The sequence below is a fragment of the Perca fluviatilis genome, chromosome 15 (assembly GCF_010015445.1).
Source record: "Perca fluviatilis chromosome 15, GENO_Pfluv_1.0, whole genome shotgun sequence".
Classification (NCBI taxonomy): Eukaryota; Metazoa; Chordata; class Actinopteri; order Perciformes; family Percidae; genus Perca; species Perca fluviatilis.
In genome coordinates, this window is record NC_053126.1 from 6154790 (window position 1) to 6174258 (window position 19469).

The window sequence follows — 19469 nt, forward strand, 5'->3', positions numbered from 1 at the left end:
TTAGATTCTCACTGAAGGGATCAAAACTATGAATGAACACATGTGGAATTATATACTTAACAAAAAAGTGTGAAATAACTGAAAACATGTCTTATATTTTAGATTCCTCAAAGTAGCCACCCTTTGCTTTTTTTGATAACTCTGCAAACCCTTGGTGTTCTCTCAATGAGCTTCATGAGGTAGTCACCTGAAATGGTTTTCACTTCACAGGTGTGCCTTGTCAGGGTTAATTAGTGGCAGTTTTTCCCTTATTAATAAAAAAAGCAAAGGGTGGCTACTTTGAAGAAACTAAAATATAAGACATGTTTTCAGTTATTTCACACTTTTTTGTTAAGTACATAATTCCATATGTGTTCATTCATAGTTTTGATGACTTCAGTGAGAATCTACAATGTAAATAGTCATGAAAATAAAAAGGAAACGCATTGAATGAGAAAGTGTGTCCAAACTTTTGGCCTGTACTGTATATATATATATATATATATATATATATATATATATATATATATATATATATATATATATATACTGTATATACATTCAGCAACACATAGGCTTCAACATTGACAACAAGGTCTTAACTCACACCATTGTGCAAACATGCATACATGACCGCAGCGAACATGGAAGTCAACACAAATTACACATTTTCCCATGACTGCAGTTGACATAGTTCTGCTTTTTACCTCTTTTGTGAGAGAGACAGAGCCTTAAGGAAGTAAAAAAAAAAAAACGACTTTTCTACACACCTCTTAAGAATCTGTGCTTAGACATGTACATTATGTGTGTTAACGCCTTACATGCTTGGAAATATATACATGTAAGTAAATCATTACTTTTCAACATAACAATCAACATAACAATCAAGCAGAGCTGTTGATTTATATTATATAAGATTTCAAGGTGCAATTGTTATTTCATTCAGCCCTGGAATGTGTGAAAAAGTTTCCAAAAAGACAGGATTATTTTGTTTGCCATACTGAAGTCCATCCCTTAGATGTACTGTACTTGCATTGCCCTCACAGGCTCAGCTCACTACTGCCCTCCATTGGTCAGACATCCAACCTGACGTTGGTCTGATAAGACATGCAAAATGGGTCCTTTCAAATGTGTAAAAACCTATTTATTATTACACATGATTGCATCTCTTCCACATGGAAGCAGATGTAGCTTAACATAAAGTGGAAAGTGTATAAAAAATAAAAAATAAGAAATCACTGATTGATTAATTGTTATATCTGCTGAGAAAGCCTTATAAGGTCCTCCTTGATGTGCTCTTCCCTTGCACGCTGCAGGTCACTGTGACGCTCTCATGAAAGCTGCGGGGAGGTGGCAGTACCCAGAGGGCTGTGCGGTGCTACCTTGAGGCCAGGGAGTGAAAAGTCCTGAGATGTAGGCTGGAGGTTGGTGGCTGCTGGCGGGCTCGCTGAGGCCTGGCTGGCCGTCCATCTTATCGGGACACTGTTGGTCTTGCTCGGCGCTGTCGTGCCTGTGTGTGTTTGTGCTGGCGTCGATGTGAGATATGAGATCCTGTGTGGACCTGGAGACGCTGCGGTTGGGCAGACACACATAACCTTCCCCGTAAAGGCTGAAATTCACCGGGGAAGGAGACGCCGAGTCACCCGATGGGGTTTCTTGTTCTTTCTCCTTGTCTTCACGTTTGACATCCGCTGACTTGCAGCTTGGCTCCGGTGACTGTCAGAAAGGAACAATGGTGTTCAGTGTGACACTTCATCGCTGCAAACTAATGAATACTATTTCTTTGACAATCTTAGCTTGCTGATTGTCATTTGCTAATCTATAAACTGATATATAGTAGACATACGATTCAAGATTGAATACTTTTTCAATGCCAACTAAGTTGCTAGGAATTCGGTGCAGTGTGCTCATTACAAAAAAACAAAGCATTCATAGCAGGACACACATGTAGACACATACAGTACAGGCCAAAAGTTTGGACACACTTTCTCATTCAATGCGTTTCCTTTTTATTTTCATGACTATTTGCATTGTAGATTCTCACTGAAGTCATCAAAACTATGAATGAACACATACGGAATTATGTACTTAACAAACAAGTGTGAAATAACTGAAAACATGTCTTATATTTTAGTTTCTTCAAAGTAGCCACCCTTTGCTTTTTTTATTAATAAGGGAAAAACTGCCACTAATTAACCCTGACAAGGCACACCTGTGAAGTGAAAACCATTTCAGGTGACTACCTCATGAAGCTCATTGAGAGAACACCAAGGGTTTGCAGAGTTATCAAAAAAGCAAAGGGTGGCTACTTTGAGGAATCTAAAATATAAGACATGTTTTCAGTTATATCACACTTTTTTGTTAAGTATATAATTCCACATGTGTTCCACAATGTAAATAGTCATGAAAATAAAGAAAAATTGAATGAGAAGGTGTGTCCAAACTTGTGTGTGTGTGTGTGTGTGTGTGTGTGTGTGTGTGTGTGTGTGTGTGTGTGTGTGTGTGTGTGTGTGTGTGTGTGTTGCTATGTTGTAGTTTTGATCCCTTCAGTGAGAATCTACAATGTAAATAGTCATGAAAATAAAGAAACACATTGAATGAGAAGGTGTGTCCAAACTTCTGGCCTGTACTGTAGACCCTTCCTCCCCCCCCCCTCCCACAATTGCATACCATTTATCCCATAATACTTTTATTTTTTAGATCAGTATGTGCTCTTCTAAATTGTTTTTGTTCTCACCATATTTCCCTAGCACTCAAGTCACAATATAACATTGTACCTGACATCATTTCAATTAAAGAAATAGTTTAGCATTTGCATTTGAGTGCTTGAGAAATTCTGGATACCTGACAATTGAAACTGGTTGGGAGTAACTGACCTGACAGAAGATGTACGGCCCGCTGAAGCTCATGGAGGACATGTCAGAGGGTTCAACCTTCTCACCAGGGCAGAGCACGCTATCACACTTCCAGCAGCCGCCGTCCTGCTCCAGACAATTATTTTCAGTGTCCTTGGTTGGCCACAGCAAAGCGTCTGAAGAGCTGCAGGAGAGAGACAGAGAGAGAGAGAGAGAGCAGAGAATTGCTAGTAATTGATCTTTTCATGTCTTGCCTGAATGATTACGTCTGTATTCCACACATTCTCTTATCTTTTTTTTCCATGATAGAACAATTTGTTATCATCATCTGTCCGGTAATGTCGAGTGTGAAACGCATTACCATGTTGACGCTTTGTCCAAACGCAGCACTTTGCAGATGGCCATGCTCTCATTCTGCATGAGAGTCCCGCTGGAGCCAGACTGGATCACAAAAAGTACATCAGGGTTTACACATTACAAACTACAATCAGACAAACACACACCAGAAATGGAAATAATTCAATCACACTGTGGAATTATTCAGTCTCACCTTGAACTCAGACAGGATTTTGCTTTTGCCAGGAGATGGAACTGAGTCAACCCACAGAACTGCCCTCCTATTTGTTCAAAATATAAAAAAAAGAGAGTTTTATTAAAGATGAAACATCATGTAATTCACAACACATTCTTTGGCATGTAGGTACAGCCTGTTTAGTGTGCTTTTTTCATGTTTTACAAAGCAATACATTTCTATAATGGCAACATCGGTACTTAGCGGAGAAAAGTAATGTGGTATTAGTATTTCAATTTTATACTTCAATGTTTTTAGATTTACTTTGATTGCATTTTAGATCGACTTTTTTCATGTGTATGTACTCTAACCATAGACTGTTAAAGGTCCCATGACATGGTGCTCTTTGGATGCTTTTATATAGACCTTAGTGGTCCCCTAATACTGTATCTGAAGTCTCTTTTATATAGACCTTAGTGGTCCCCTAATACTGGATCTGAAGTCTCTTTTATATAGACCTTAGTGGTCCCCTAATACTGTATCTGAAGTCTCTTTTATATAGACCTTAGTGGTCCCTAATACTGGATCTGAAGTCTCTTTATATAGGCCTTAGTGGTCCCCTAATACTGTATCTGAAGTCTCTTTTATATAGACCTTAGTGGTCCCCTAATACTGTATCTGAAGTCTCTTTTATATAGACCTTAGTGGTCCCCTAATACTGTATCTGAAGTCTCTTTCCTTGGTGCAGAATTACAGCCACTAGAGCCAGTCCCACAATGAGCTTTCCTTAGGATGTGCCATTTCTGTGTCTGTAGCTATTGAGGAGGAGAGAGGGGGGGTGTCCATGATGTCTCTCTCTCATGGGTGGGCCAAATTCTCTGGGCGGGCAAAGCAGAGAAAGGGGAGGTAACCTTGCTCCTTATGACCTCATAAGGAGAAGATTCCAGATCGGCCCATCTGAGCTTTCATTTTCTCAAAGGCAGAGCAGGATACCCAGGGCTCGGTTTACACCTATCACCATTTCTAGCCACTGGGGGACCATAGGCAGGCTGGGGGAACGCATATTAATGTTAAAAAGCCTCATAAAGTGAAATTTCCATGCCATGGTACCTTTAATATTAATGGACTGAGCATGTGTGACGTCACCCATTGGTTTGTGGAGATCTGCTATCCGTCGTCGAGTTTGCCGTTACGGGCGGCGATATTATGAATCCTACTATGGCCAAGAACCGCCCTTCAATAGCATTTATTGGCCAGGCATCCATGCTTACGCAAGGTAACGTAACCCCATCTGTTCAGGTCCTATCCCCTGACCAATCAGCTATCCTAACCTTAACCCCTCGAGGTCAAATGCCTAACCCCAACCGGGCGCAGCCATCCTGGTTGCGGATGTGACGATTTTAGACGAGAGGGAGGAGTGAGGGAGGAGCCACGTTACGTTACACACTTTCACTGGCAATCACATCATAGCCATGCCCTAAACAGTGTTGGGGAGTAACGGAATACATGTAACGGCGTTACGTATTCAGAATACAAATTATGAGTAACTGTATTCCGTTACAGTTACAATTTAAATCGTTGGTATTTAGAATACAGTTACATTGTTGAAATCAATGGATTACATGACGATACTTCTCTGTTTCACGAGTTTATTCACTCTGACTAAATTAAGGGAACTCTATGCATTTTCCAGAAGCCCCGATATGAAATTGAAAAAAATAGCTATTTGCGTGATCAGTCACAATGGAGTCGGAACCGGCACGACAGAGCCAGGGCAGGAATAAGTTTCTATCTTGGAAATTCAAACAGCATTTCACATTAAAGAACGAACAGGGAGAATGAAATATAACTGTGCAGTGCAACCTCTGCTTGCCAGCAACCAACCTGCTTTCAGCGTCCAAATTACTCCACCTCCAACCTGAAGAAGCATCTTAAAGTAAGCTATTTTTTTAATTAGCCAGGTGTGGTGCGTCTCTGTAGTTTTACTGGTCACCTTGCTATTTTAACATTGACGTGCGACTTTACATTCTCCTACGTGCTGATTTACTAGCTCCAGAGCCGTTTAAAGACTGACTAGCCCCGTTTTACATGCTAGCTAACGTTAGCTAAAATTAGCTCGTGGTAGCAAGACTGCGGTTAGATTTTTGTAGTATGCAGTTCGGGACTACCAATACAATAATCTATCTGCTTGTTCAGGTACACATTCAGCTAGTTGGAATTATAAACAGGCCATTATAGGCCTGTTTAGTAAGCTGGATGTGATAGCTGCATTCCTACACTTATAAAACGCAATTGAATGTGGAAGTAATCCTGAAGTAATCCAAGTATTCAGAATACGTTACTCAGATTGAGTAACGTAACGGAATACGTTACAAATTACATTTGTGGGCATGTATTCTGTATTCTGTAACGAAATACGTTTTGAAAGTATCCTTCCCAACACTGGCCCTAAAACACCCCCTGCTTTATCGCCAATTTTAAAATCAACGAGACCATAATTAAAAAAATGTACATCCTTCTGTGTTGCAGAAGACTTAAAACTAGCGATTGAGACCATACACTCATTATGAAAATGTTTACCGAGGTAATAAATCAAGTGAGAAGTGGATCACTTTCTCATAGACTTCTACAGAAACCAAACTCCTTTTTGCAACCGCACGTGCTGCCCCCTGCTGGAATTCAGATAGAATTCAGGTTTAAGGCACTTCCGCATTTGCAGCACTTCGCCGAACCGGATGCATTGTCCATTAATATTTGCAGTCAATGACTCTAACCCATTTATCTGATGGCTGTAGTTAGAAGGAAGCACAAATGCAGCATTACATAAATAAAGTACCTTCGACAAGCCGGAATGGTGCAGTAGAGTGTGAGGAAGACTGCGGCCACAAACAAACTGGTGGTGAAATAGATCAGGGTTGATAGGGACCAGGTGGCTGTCAGGGGACAGAAAACAGAAGTAATGATGATAATGACGATGATCATTCATGATATGTATTGCAATGATTGTTTTTGGCCCATGTCATTTACGTTTGAATTACCCAGACACTAAAAAATAAAAAACACAATTAGAGGATAGAAAGTAATTCCCACAAGAATAAGTGACATCTGTTTCTGTATCATATGAACAATGTTTAAGGATAATGAAGGGGGATATTATTTGAAATTTAAGAGGTACATTTATGTTTAAACAACCTCTTGTACGAACTACTCTTAAAAGCATGTATTTCAGTTTGTAGGGGGTGACCTTGTGGAATGGACTAAACAATGAAATCAAACAGAGCCATAATATTAGTTCAAAAATAGATTCAAGAAAACATTACTTGACCATTACAGAAATGGGACCTGCATATATTAATGGGAATGTACATACAGTGTATGGTTGTATGTTGTTGTATTATTGTAAGTTATTGTATGACTTACAATTTTTGTATGCTGTATATTCAATTTTCAATTCAATTTTATTTATAGTATCAAATCATAACAAGAGTTATCTCAAGACACTTTACAGACAGAGTGGGTCTAGACCACACTCTATAATTTACAAAGCCCCAACAATTACAACAATTCCCTCAAGAGCAAGCATTAGCAGTGGCTGTTGCGACAGCGGCGAGGAAAAACTCCCTTTTAGGAAGAAACCTCGGCAGACCCAGACTCTTGGTAGGTGGTGTCTGACGGTGCCGGTTGGGGGTGTGATGAACAGTGGCAATAATAGTTATAACAGTGACTACATTGGTAGTCGTAGTAGTTCATGTCATAATATGTATAATAGCTATATGCATAGCTATTTTTTTTTTCCTGTAATAATATGATATTGTAAAGTAGGGGCAGGACTTTATAAGCATTATGCTTCTGCCTGCTCCTTCTCGAACTCATCCTTTTTTTGTTCTTTGACGGAATCAAATTGATTTGTATATGATGTATATGATGGTGATGTATATGGTGTTTTATCTTTGTCTTCTTTTTTCTCTTTTAAAGTGTGTAGATTGTTCGAGATAAATAAAAAAAACTAAACTAGACTATGTACGTTTGATATCATGTGGAATGTATTGGCATTGCCTATATTTGTGTGCATGCTGCTACTGTATATACCCTCATGTATACCCTCATGTGAGGTCCACTCCACAGGATCAGTCCATTCAGAGGGAATTCCCTTATACTCGGGAGTGGCGAGCAGCGACCTGACGCTGACCTGGTAACGCTGGGACGGGACAAGAGAGGCGTCCAGGATGCTCTCTGACATGGACCCCCCTGAAGTGTTCAGCAGGACAGGAGATCCCTGAAAAAGGAATGCATATAAAATCCATTAAATAGTTTTTCATGGTTAGTATAAAGGGATTGCAATGTAGGCGTACAGTTGGACAGGAGGAAAACACTTTAATAAAAGCTCACCTGATCCTGTGTCCTGTAATACGAGACCTGATAATACAGTGTGAGTTTTGATGCTGTGTTTGGCTCAGTCCATTCCACCATCCAGTTGCTGTCTTGCTTCCTCACCTTTACCTGCTGCGGGGGGTTCGGACGAACTGCGCAACAAGAGAGTTTGTAGCATAAATGAGCCATGATGGAAAGATTTGTTGTTTTTTGGTTTGTTTTCAAAAAGCTTTTCCTATTTCTTCAACAACATCATTTCCCCAATAACATCATATCGTATTTAAGATATGGGTCTATCTAGTACCTCTGTGGTTCCAAAAATGTCTCGAAATCTAATCTCTAATTACATAGAAAAGAATGTTTCCAAATGTTAGTTACAAGAAAATGTAATTGATACAATTAAGAAAGTCATTTCTACTTTAATGGTCTTCCATTGAAATGCAACAACTTAAAGATTGTATAAAATAAGATGATATGTTACACTTCTTATTGCAATAAAACAACCCGTTTATGTATAGGACATTTTAAATAATTAAAATTGTTGAGAGAGTCCAGCAAGTGTATAAAAATTGCCAAAATTGTCAGACACTAGTCTAGTCAGTTTGAGCTTACTATAGATCAGCATGGGGTATAATATATGGGTATAATACTGGGTATACGCACATTTTATCAAAACACATATGGCTCTTTTGGATCTAAATCGTTTCAGGGTGGGGAGGCTATCATTTGGAACAGTTTACCAGATGCTACTTTAAAAACAGGCATAATTAAAAAAAAATTTTTAAATGGAAATGTTTTTTTTTTTTTTTGGTGAATATTTGGAGTGTGTTTAAGTTGTTTTACGACAACAAAACAAACCAAAACCATGTTATCTGATTGTATCTTATTGCCTGGGCCCAGTTTTTCAAAAGTAATCCAGAGGAATTTCAGATCACGGATTGGATCAAATCTTGGAAATGGGTTTTTCAAAAGCAAAAGAGGGATTCCGAACTAAGATCAGATCAGGTTATCCAATTTTACATTTGATCTGGATCAAACCTGCCCTTTGGGTTTTTCAAAACTTTGAACTCGGTTTGGGATATATTTGATCCAAAAAAACAGGATTATCCTGATCCCATCAGAAGGGTGGATTCAGTTGTGATTTTTCGAACCAAATAAAATCAGAGTTTTTTTTTTACTGATGATATATAAACTTCTTCATTTTTGAAGCATATATGAAGCATGTCACATCTAATGAGATATGGTAAACAAAAAAACAAAAATCTCAAAGCTATCAGCTGTCAAATAAATGTCACTGTTGCTCACAGCTCTATAATTCCACAGTATATTGATGGCAGTGACAGTAACAAATATACTCAGTCATTCAGTAGCCTAGTTAAAAGTAATTTCTCACAATTGCATCTCTAATTGCATGTCCAGTGTGTCCTTCATTAGGTAAGAACACTGGCGGCTGTTCTGGTTCTACATCAGGCTCAGGTCCATCAAAATTGTCATCAAAAGGGACATGACGCCTGGTTGCGATGTTATGCAAAATACAGGCAAGGAGGAGAGCAGAAGTACAAATTGAACTGGGTAAAGAACAAATCTGGCTTACCCAACTGCAGCAAAAAAATGGAGATGGAGATAGATCTCCTAAAGGCAGATATGGAAAGCATGTTATCTGTCCTGTGACTTTTGACTATTGGATAGTATTGTTTTTGTTTTGTTATTTAACAATATAACAAAATAATGAATGTAAAATGTTTCTGTTTATTACAGTGTTTCTGTTTCTTAAAATGAAAACAAACAATGGCTATTTGTGGCCACCGGTATTTTGTCTACCTGTTGTTCTTTGCTAAGCCAGTAGGCTACACTGTTGGTTCCATTTAAGGCTCTGGTAAACAGGATTTGGTAATCCTGAAATTTGGTATTTTGATCACAGTGATCCAATCCAATGTTCCTTTAAAAAACTGGCATAAAGGTAAGATGGATCATGTGATCCTGGATAGCAAGACATGGGATTTCCAAATCAGGATCAATTTGAAATTTTTTGAAAAACTGGCCCTAGTTATAAGCAGAAGGGGATACAGTAGTGCCCTTTTAAACACTAGGTGGGGACACACATTCACATCACAGTTGCTCTGCAAAGCTCCCTGCAGATTAATCCCCCCCCAACACTCTCAATGTCTCCTATATGTCGTGCCCTCTGTCTCGTGTCCACTCACTGTGTTGGTCGGCCTTAAAACTCTTGGCATTGCGTACTGGTAGGAGCTCCAGCAGCAGATGTGAAGCATCGAGCGAGCAGCTGTACCTCATCACCGCCCTGCTGAGGTCAGAGCTGACTTTTGGGTTCTCACAGCATCTGTTAGACCTGAAGGCAGGGATTATAAGGAGAGGGTTGAAAAGATTATACCTGGATGCTTTTTTTCAGCCTCATCCAGGTGGTATAGTTGACTTACGGTGCAGTCTGGTTGGGTCGACATGCCAGCTCATAGGTAATGAAGAGATCCACCTCTCTGCTCACCTCCCAGCTACACGTCACCTCCTTCTCTCCATCCAGCACACAGTGCAAACTGGGAAACCGCCCAGTGTCTAGAGCCAGAGAGACAAAGAGCTAATAACAACAGCTGCAAAATTTCACTTTTCCCATGAAAATTGAAAGAGAGAGAAGATTCGAAATGTGAGGAAAAGCGATAAGGAGCTTGATCTTAAAACAGTGCATAGCAGTGCCTAGAACAGTGCATAGTAGTGCCTAACAGTGCCTAACAGTGCATAGCAGTGCCTAAAAGTGCATAGCAGTGCGTAACAGTGCCTAACAGTGCGTAACAGTGCCTAGCAGTATCTGACTTTTTGCTAGAAGCTAACAATGTAGCTATGGCTGACCGAGGTAGTCTCACTTTGTTTGAAAATACTTTCGTCACCCAACATCGCTTAGAGCACCTTTAATAGATTGCATTTAGATTGTAAACGATGCTGAATGCTCTCTTTGACTTGCCTTGTTCAGTGTTCCAGGTCACCACGGAACTCCAGTCGCTCCACTGACCCACACTGGCCCGGGCCCTCACCCTGGCTTCATACTTGCGACCCGGAAGCAACAATGGCTTCTCCAGTTTCATACTGGTGTTTGTGACGTCCTCAGACTGTGGACAGAACGAAAAGAGATATGTGAGTTAGAGTCAATGTCAAAAGTACAGTAGACCACTTTTTTTGTTTCAGTATGTTTGATGCTAACCGTCCAGTTGTCCTGTCTGTCTGTCTTAAAGCTGAGCTGATACGTGAGGTTTTTGTTAAGGGAGGAGGAGGAGGCATAGGGGCTGGACCAACTGAGCCGTCTGACTCCATCACCTTCATCATGTGTGGACAGGTTCACTGGTGGCCGCGCTCTCACTAAAAAACAGAGGCAACGGTTCAAGTTATACAAATTATTAGTATTTAAGTATTAAATTGTACTCATAAGCACAATTTATTTCCAGTGTTATCTTCACAGTACAAGTGACAGTTATGGTTAACAGGTAAACTCACAGTTCTGAAAAAGATCCAGAGGCTTGTGTGGGACAGATGAGCAAGGGCTGAGTGTCTTGTTCTTGAGGAAGAAGACAGTGTGTTGGATGCCAATGGAAAATGCATGGGTTTCGTATCTGCACTGGACAGTCCTGTGCTCACTTGCATCTCGTACTTCAGCACCGTGAGGAATACACTGCTCCCTGCGACAAGGACACAGAGCCGTGGGACAGCAATTTACATATCCCCCATAATCCTACATTATATGCTACGTCTCTTCAACCAGCCACACCCTACCTCGTAGCTAAACATGCTCTTTGTTCCTCCTGCTTTTGTCCTTACCTGTTGTTTTCTGTCTTGAACCAGAGCTGCAGTTTCATGTTTTTGTGTTCCCTCCACTTGCAGTAGACATAGGATATGTAATCATTATGGCATTGTAAGGATTCCAGCAGTGGAGACGCTGTAGGGAGGAAGATGTTTTCAGGTAATTGGACAATTACTGTGCAAAATAACTCTTAATTTCTATTGTTTTGTGTGGGATTTATACTGTAACCAGTGGTTGACAAATTGTGAGATTCTTTAAGTATAAGTAGTTATACAACATTGTAAAAAAAAAATACTCAATTACAAGTAAAAGTTCTGCATTCAAAATCTTACTCAAGTAAAGGTATAGAATCATTTGTATATTATATGATTAATGTGTGATGAACAAATTGATTTGCAATTAAAACAGGTTTAAAAATGACTTCAGCACACTTATTCAATTTTCATAAGAAAAGAAAACTTTAAAGTCTTTTTTCACTGAACAATTGATCACATTTTAGAGGCTGATTACATGTTTGGAGAATCATTATTATTTGCGTATCTGCAATTTAATCTGTCGGATGAAGGTAGTGTAGTAAAAAGTACTATTTTTCTCTCTGAAATGTGGTGGAGTAGAAGTACTTAGTTACATTCAACCACTGATTGTAACCATCCCTTATATTTGTATATCTTTATTTATATATACGAGGTATCACACAAACAGTACAAAACACATCCCAGAACGTACAGATTTAGCTGAGCAGTTATCCAATTGATAATCTGAAATATTCAAACAGACATTTTCAACAATGAATTCCTGAACAATCCCGATTGTGCCAGGTGAATACTGCGGAGACTTACCATTCTGTAAGCCGCTGTTCTCGTGGACGGTACAACAGTCTGGACCACCGAAGAGAGCCAGAGGAGGGAGCGTTGACCAAAGCACAACCCAGAAGAGAGGCATCATTCCTGGGGACACACCAGGTAGGAGCCCCCTTTATTTCTGAGCCGGTCTCTATACAATTTACTGTGTTTTCATATCATCCCAAAGTCCGCAGATAAGATAAAGAGGTTGGGCATATACAGATAAAGTGAAAGAGAGAGAGAGAGAGAAAGAGAGAGAGAGAGAGAGCAAGAGAGTTCATTTACTAGAAATAATGAAGAAATGACTCATGACCACACTACCAGTACTCACTTCCGCTTTAAGAGTCTGCTTATTATGATATGTCACCACACATCCGCCTGCCTCTTATCTCTCCCTCTCACATGTGATAGGCCCTGATAGAAAAGAATTAATAAAATACACATGCTTTCACTGGGACTTGGGCAGTTAACGGAGACTTGTAAATCTTAGCAGTGTCCATTAAGATTCTTTATCGGGTTCTAATAATCATAATATTAAGTTTAGTGTATTATAGGATCCCCATTAGCTGTGCCCTTAAGCACAGCTTCTCTTCCATGGAGGATAACACATTTATAACAAACAACATTTCTACAATTCTGAATGGTTATTGATTATAACTATAAACTGAATACGAAAAGTATTTTAAGAAATGTTGAATACACATTAGGGTGACATGTTTAGTTGCTTTTTACTTTCCAGGAATCATTTTTCAGTTAAATAGCTTCATAATAATAAAATCATTATCTTACAAAGATTTCTAAATATTTTCAATGTTGATTAGATCCAAGTGACACACATAATCAATACATTGAACATAACATCTTAGTATGTGTAGAACCCTTTCTTAAGTAAGAATATCTTCAAATAAAGCAAGAAACATGCATTTAAAGAAAGGAGAAATAACATGAAAATACAACACAGTTAAGAAAATGGAGAAAAATGAAAGAGTGGTGGTGTGGTCATTTCAGCTCAATGATAAAACAAAGGGGGGATTTGTAAAGGTCACTCAGGCGTAACAGACTCCCTCACTTCTGCCTTTCTAGCTGTTATTTACAGTAGCAGCTTTGGGGGGAAGCCCCTGCAGGAGAATGTGGAAATCCAACACTGACTTTGAAACCAAAAAATGTGGTGCGGCAGGTCGCACAGCAGGTCGCACAGCAGCAGGTCTGACAGCGATGCTGACATGAAAAACTATCAGCCTATTGAAATCAAAGGCAAACTGAGATTAACCCAAATGCAAGCCGATGGAAAACCTGCATACGTAGGCAAATGACAATATGCATAAACCGTCTGAATAGACATGATGAAATATGCTATTACAAAATTACAAATGTGCACGCTGACTTTGGTCTTTGAATGATATGATCAGCTTTTACGTGCAAAATTGTTGCATTTCTTCCAGTGTCATTGTCTTACAAAATTCGTTGTAAAATTCACTGTAATTCAAGTCACGTCTGACTCACAGGATGTCGACATGTCGTCACTCATCCACTCAACACATTTTCTCAGCTGTAATGAAGATCTTTGACTTTCTCACCTAACCTATCCTTTCAGATTAATTACCGTGTCCCGATACCATGATGGCAAATTAGAGCTGAATATCAATACACATGAACTACTTTTATACAGTGATATTTACAGCATACAGACAATTTACAGCTGTGAAATGAAACATTAATTTAAAGTATAAATGTGAGCAATATGACAAAACTTTCAAGACTTAATTTGTGTCCAGTAAATGATCTTACTTCACATAATGAAGACTGGATTTCCTCTGTCTGTCTGTCACTGTTGCTGCCTTCTTGTCAACCGGCTCCTCTTGAACACTGTCGAGAACTCTGTGGGAGTTTCCTCTGTGACGAGTTCAGTTTCCCTTCTCTGTCCACTGTGACACTTAATGCCATTTTTCCTTTTTTGCACGATCAGCTATTTTAACAGCCCCCACCCCTCCTCCACACAGTTGCTAGTAGCCAAGGAGGACACAGAGGATTAAAAAATATGATGGACACTTCAGAAGAGGTAATTATCTTCACTTGATTTTTCTGAACATAGCCATACTGAGAAATACAGAGAGAGGTTTGTGGAGCTGATAGTCTTAATTAGCTATGTATTAACTCATTTGGCAATGGCTTGAATGTAACGGACGTTCACTAATATCCAAAAGTTCCTCACTAAAGCTTTAAAGTGACTGTGTAACCTTTTAATGTTTCTAAAGATCTGTCATTTTTCATACAATGGTCTTAAATGACCTGTAACAGCAAACGAGACTAACAGTGAAAAGAACGCTATTTTTATGTAGTTTTTAGTAAGGCATCTGGCCGGGTCCGATTTTTCCTGCAAAGTCACAGAATGATTGGCGGCAGGTAGACGGCGCTACAGTCACACATTCTGACGGGTCACAGATTTCTTTGTTACACCGAAAAAGCCTGTGTTAGCTTATGTCAGCGGAGCCAGGTAAAAGGAAGCAGGAGATTTCTTTATATAGACCTAATTGTATTTTAATGTTATTTTAGAAGTTATCTGTTGTACTTACGGCTGATACTGGGGCAGGTCCATCACAGGAAAAAAAGGAAATTAAATGAAGAACAACTAAAAGCTAAAAGGGAATGTGAAAGTCGGGCTTTTAACAGAGACAATTACGGGATTGTAAATGATTTAAAGGTCCCATGGCATGAAAATTTCACTTTATGAAGTTTTTTAACATTAAGCCCTGGGTATCCTGCTCTGCCTTTGAGAAAATGAAAGCTCAGATGGGCCGATCTGGAATCTTCTCCTTATGAGGTCATAAGGGGAAAAGTTACCTCCCCTTTCTCTGCTTTGCCCGCCCAGAGAATTTGGCCCACCCATGAGAGAGAGACATCATGGCTTTCAAACGAGCAAAGTGCCCGTTGGTCAAGGCCACACCCCCAACCTCCACCTTTACGACAGCAGGTGTGGTAAAAACACTACCACTTTTGTCCAAAGCGGCCGCTAGAATCAACACAAACTTAAAGTTCCATATAGCCACTTTAACTTAACATGCTTATTTTAGACATGATATTTTAAACATGACTCCAGAAAAAAATTATTTATGTTTACTACTTATTTTTAGTAATGATTTGTCTACTGCATCAACTTACCGCTCTGTGTTAATACAACTTGACCTGTTAAATTTCACCTTGTGTAAAAACGGTTTAAGGAAAAATTGCAGATAAAGGCTTCTATATAAAAAACTACACAACTAGACATGTTCCAGCAGGAATGTGAATTTAAAGGTACAATATGTAACTTTTCTGCATTAAAATGTTTTAAAACGACCATACCTATGTTATATATATTTTTGAGTTGTGTAGTTACACTATCCCAAATGTTTCCATCAAATGGCAAACCCAGAGAAATCTGTTATTTTATTTTCAGACACGTCACGTTTCATTTAGTCGCCCGTCAGTGGCGTCATATAACCTTTCACCATCTAGTTACTCGTAACTTCCGTCAAAACACGGGCACCCGGATGATGCGTTCGAGAGTAATTGTAAATCATACAATGTCACAGAAAAAAATACTGGTAACACTGCTTTTTCTGCCAAAAGGCATCATTTTTTGATTAATTACATGCAACTTTGCAACACAGTAGAAACCTTATTTATTGATACATCAATATTAATCCAGGTTAATGTTACTACAATGTATGTGCTGGATGACAAGTAGCTAAGGTTAATGCTAGCTAATGCTTGGTGGATAACATTATAGGGTTACAACATCGTTCAACACGCTCATAAAGTTATTAGTAGCATGATTGTTTTGACCATGGATAAAAGCAGCACTACGCTAACCCATGAATAAGTTCACAGGTAATATTAACGTTAACTGTATAGACAGATGATTAATCTAATGCTAATTTAGCCAGCTAGTACACTCCGGTCTGCCTGCCTCACTCCCCCAGCACAAAGAGACTTCATTCGGGATGATAGCTGACAACACAGCCGGGACATGTAGCAATAGCTAGCTACCGTTAGCCCCAGCCGGTGCCAGGTGCTTACGACGCTAACGGCAGTTTAATGAAGCGTCGGGAAACAGAGAATATCAGACCCAGGCATCCTAATCACAACATCGGCCATCCATAATGTTAGCTAGCTACGTCTCTGTTAGCGCTACCGGTGTAGTCTCCTCCCTGCTGAATTTCTCCCCCCTTCGCGTTTAGCTGTCCTTACAGTTAGCTAGCTAAATTAATTAACTAATCATTAGCCAGCAGCTAAAACCTGCTAACGTTAACCGCTAATGTTGCTACCAATACAGATTGAATCAAGAAAAACATGCATTCTAATCGACGATAGTGTTTAGCAATAAAAACTCCCATAATTCTACGCAACTTCCCAACGTCATCAAACGTTTGTGTTTACAATCCATTGTTTTGGTTGAGATACCCCTAGCGGCAGAAAGTTACATATTGTACGTTTAAGCAGATTACTATAAATTGACGTTGACTTGAGCCGAGAGAGGAAAAAAATTGTAAATAAAATCTGCTTAATCAAGAAAACTGCGAAATTTGAACAGTTTTACCTTACTCAGGCCAGTCACATGTCTTACATTACTTTTACATTTCCTGTTTAAATGCAATAAATCACAAGCAATTTTACTATCTGGTTACACAGAGGATACATGGCTACATCTTTTGGTTTCATTAAACAGCCTACTGAAGATTTGCCAGCTATATAGAAGTATCAGTGGTTAATCGACCGCATGCTTTGAGATAACTGCACATTTCCTTTTTTTTTTAGCTCTGCCCCATCTGACTGAAACCTCTGTCTCTAAGATATCCTGCTCAGGATGTTTTTTTTACATTTTCAAACACTTACAAATGACCACAATTATATTATTGTGTACAGCTACTGTCCCTTAAACTGTCTTACTTAAGTGACTTTATACGCCCCACAGAACTAGCCCGATCTCACTGCTATCAATCAAAGGTGGGTGTAGGGAACTTATCTTCAAAGTGTAATCATGTGGTGCACCCACTTCTTTTGAGGGGGAACAGTTTCACAACTCTGCTAGTAAAATGTAGAATTTTGTCTTAAGAATTTACTTGCAATCAAAGCACGAGTTAGATTAGATTAGATTAGATAGATAAGAGCGTAAAATAGTTTAGTATACAGAATAAAATATCTATTAATGATCTGCATGATGGAGATAAAAGTCTAAAATATCCCATCTATATTATTTCATTATCAATGAATTGAGCATATTTGCAGTGGCAGAAAGTAACATTTGAATGTACTTAGAATGTACTCTGTAGAACTATACTTAAGTACAGTACAATATTGACGTAGTTGTACTTGATTATCTTTTTATTTTATGCTACTTTAGGTCTCTACTCCACTACAGTTCAGAGAGAAATATTGTACTTTTTACTCCACTACTTTTATCTGACAGTTATTATTTTACAAACAAAACATATGATCAGCTTCTAAAATATGGTGTATTAATATAGAGTAAACTGCAGAAACAGGATATAAGTGGTTAAAATTAGAGCCACCTTAACCAGCTACAACATTAAATTGGCTCTTACGTTTGAAAGCATCAATAATAATATTATGTATAATAATATTTTGCTGATAGTTGTGTATTTTTACTTCACTGTTGCTACTTTTACTGAAGAATCAAAATTTGTTCAACCCCTACATACACACAGGGAGAAACATTATGAAAGACTTCTCAAAACCGATTGGGATTTGATATATTTATAACAATCATGCATTTATCCCAGTTGGTAATGGTAAGATCTGAACAAATCTTTATCAAAAGTCTGGCTATTTGTGACGTTGAAGACTTGTCCCGTAACATGTAAAAATGCACGTATGTAATAGCTGTAGGTAAATGTTGAGTATGTTGTTGAAAGTATGAGTTACATTTCAAATATAATAGCTAATAAGACTTTTATGTAAGTTATTGGTAGGCGGGTGAGAGCTCATTGCTGTTTCTCTTTCTGTTGTGATACTGGTTGGACGCTTCGTAGTCCACAAAAGAATAGTGAGTCAGAACACGATCAACCACCAACCCATGTTGGTTACACGATCACTAAATTCAATTCAATTTTATTTATAGTATCAAATCATAACAAGAGTTATCTCAAGACAATTTACAGATAAAGTAGGTCTAGACCACACACTATTATTTACCAAGACCCAACAATTCCTGTAAATCCCCCAAGAGCAAGCATTTAGTGTGACAGTGGTGAGGAAAAAGTCCCTTTTAGGGAGAAATCTTGGGTGGTGAGGAAAACTTCCTTTTGGTGAGAAACCTTAGACAGACCCAGGCTCTTGGTCTGACGGGGCTGGTTGGGGGTGTGATGAACAGTGGCAATCATAGTCACAATAAAGATAATAGAACTATGACTAGAAATAGTAGTTGTAGTAGTTCATGGTGTAGCAGGGCACTGCAGGGCGTTACAGGAATAAATCAGACCTTTACTCACCATTACACTCAGTCCGAATACACACATTTATCACACACTGCACATCTTTAGACTAATAGAATAAATGCAATATTCACAGCTTGTGTCATGTAAATATGCCTTGAATGTATATATTTATGAATTTATATATTTCATATGTCCTTACTACTGACTGTTTCTTCAATGGAGCCTCCCAGCAAAAGTATTTCACATAATTGTACTTGTGCTTGAGTGACATAAAATAAATAAATAAAATAAATCTTGGAGTGACTGCATCTAATAGGATAACAAACTGACATTTCACAAATAAAAATGGGGCTTTTCTCTGTTTGCATTATCACTTGCAGCCCCTTTCATTTTCACCCATCAATATTAATTCCTCAAACACAAATGAGAAACAACTCTGACTCATACATGCCTTTCAGATCTTCTTTCTCTGAAGCATTAACAGTCTTATACAAAAAGAGCTCTTTGAGTGCTCACTGTCTTGTCCCCACCCAGCCCTGCTGCCAATTGGATTGGACCTACTGTCGCAGCACGCTATGCATTACATGTATGCTACAGTTACACTCGTCATTTCAATATGGCTTTAAAGTCTTGATGTTGTCCGACACATCCAGCAGTTTACTTGTCTCG

The 19469-nt window shown here is 38.8% G+C and overlaps 1 protein-coding gene across 4 annotated transcripts; it reads right to left on the reverse strand.

The window, feature by feature from the left end:
* Nucleotides 1-509: 509 nt before the first annotated feature.
* Nucleotides 510-14235, reverse strand: csf2rb (colony stimulating factor 2 receptor subunit beta). Of its 4 annotated transcripts, XM_039823671.1 has the most exons (16): nucleotides 14152-14235; nucleotides 12695-12777; nucleotides 12361-12468; nucleotides 11539-11656; nucleotides 11218-11399; nucleotides 10928-11082; nucleotides 10691-10835; nucleotides 10155-10287; nucleotides 9921-10066; nucleotides 7735-7868; nucleotides 7435-7621; nucleotides 6182-6278; nucleotides 3385-3451; nucleotides 3196-3275; nucleotides 2856-3018; nucleotides 510-1695 (listed from the first exon to the last, which is right to left on the reverse strand). In XM_039823671.1, the coding sequence occupies exons 3-16, from the start codon at nucleotides 12464-12466 to the stop codon at nucleotides 1297-1299; spliced, it is 2112 nt and encodes a 703-aa protein (XP_039679605.1). In that variant the 5' UTR covers nucleotides 12467-12468; nucleotides 12695-12777; nucleotides 14152-14235; the 3' UTR covers nucleotides 510-1296. The 4 variants fall into 4 exon arrangements, with proteins under 4 accessions (XP_039679605.1, XP_039679604.1, XP_039679607.1 ...); XM_039823670.1 differs by lacking the exon at nucleotides 12695-12777 and having other exon boundaries at nucleotides 14152-14229; XM_039823673.1 differs by lacking the exon at nucleotides 12695-12777 and having other exon boundaries at nucleotides 7447-7621; nucleotides 12361-12526; nucleotides 14152-14229.
* Nucleotides 14236-19469: the final 5234 nt, after the last annotated feature.

Bases quoted from the DNA above. Each gene is read 5' to 3' on its own strand.
- csf2rb (XM_039823671.1), bottom strand. From the start codon at position 12,466: ATGATGCCTCTCTTCTGGGTTGTGCTTTGGTCAACGCTCCCTCCTCTG. The intron at 7,622-7,734 runs GTGAGCTTTTAT...TTCCTTTTTCAG, and splicing joins ATTACAGGACACAGGATCAG to GGATCTCCTGTCCTGCTGAA. The intron at 6,279-7,434 runs GTATATACAGTA...GTCCCCTGACAG, and splicing joins ACATGAGGGTATACATGAGG to CCACCTGGTCCCTATCAACC.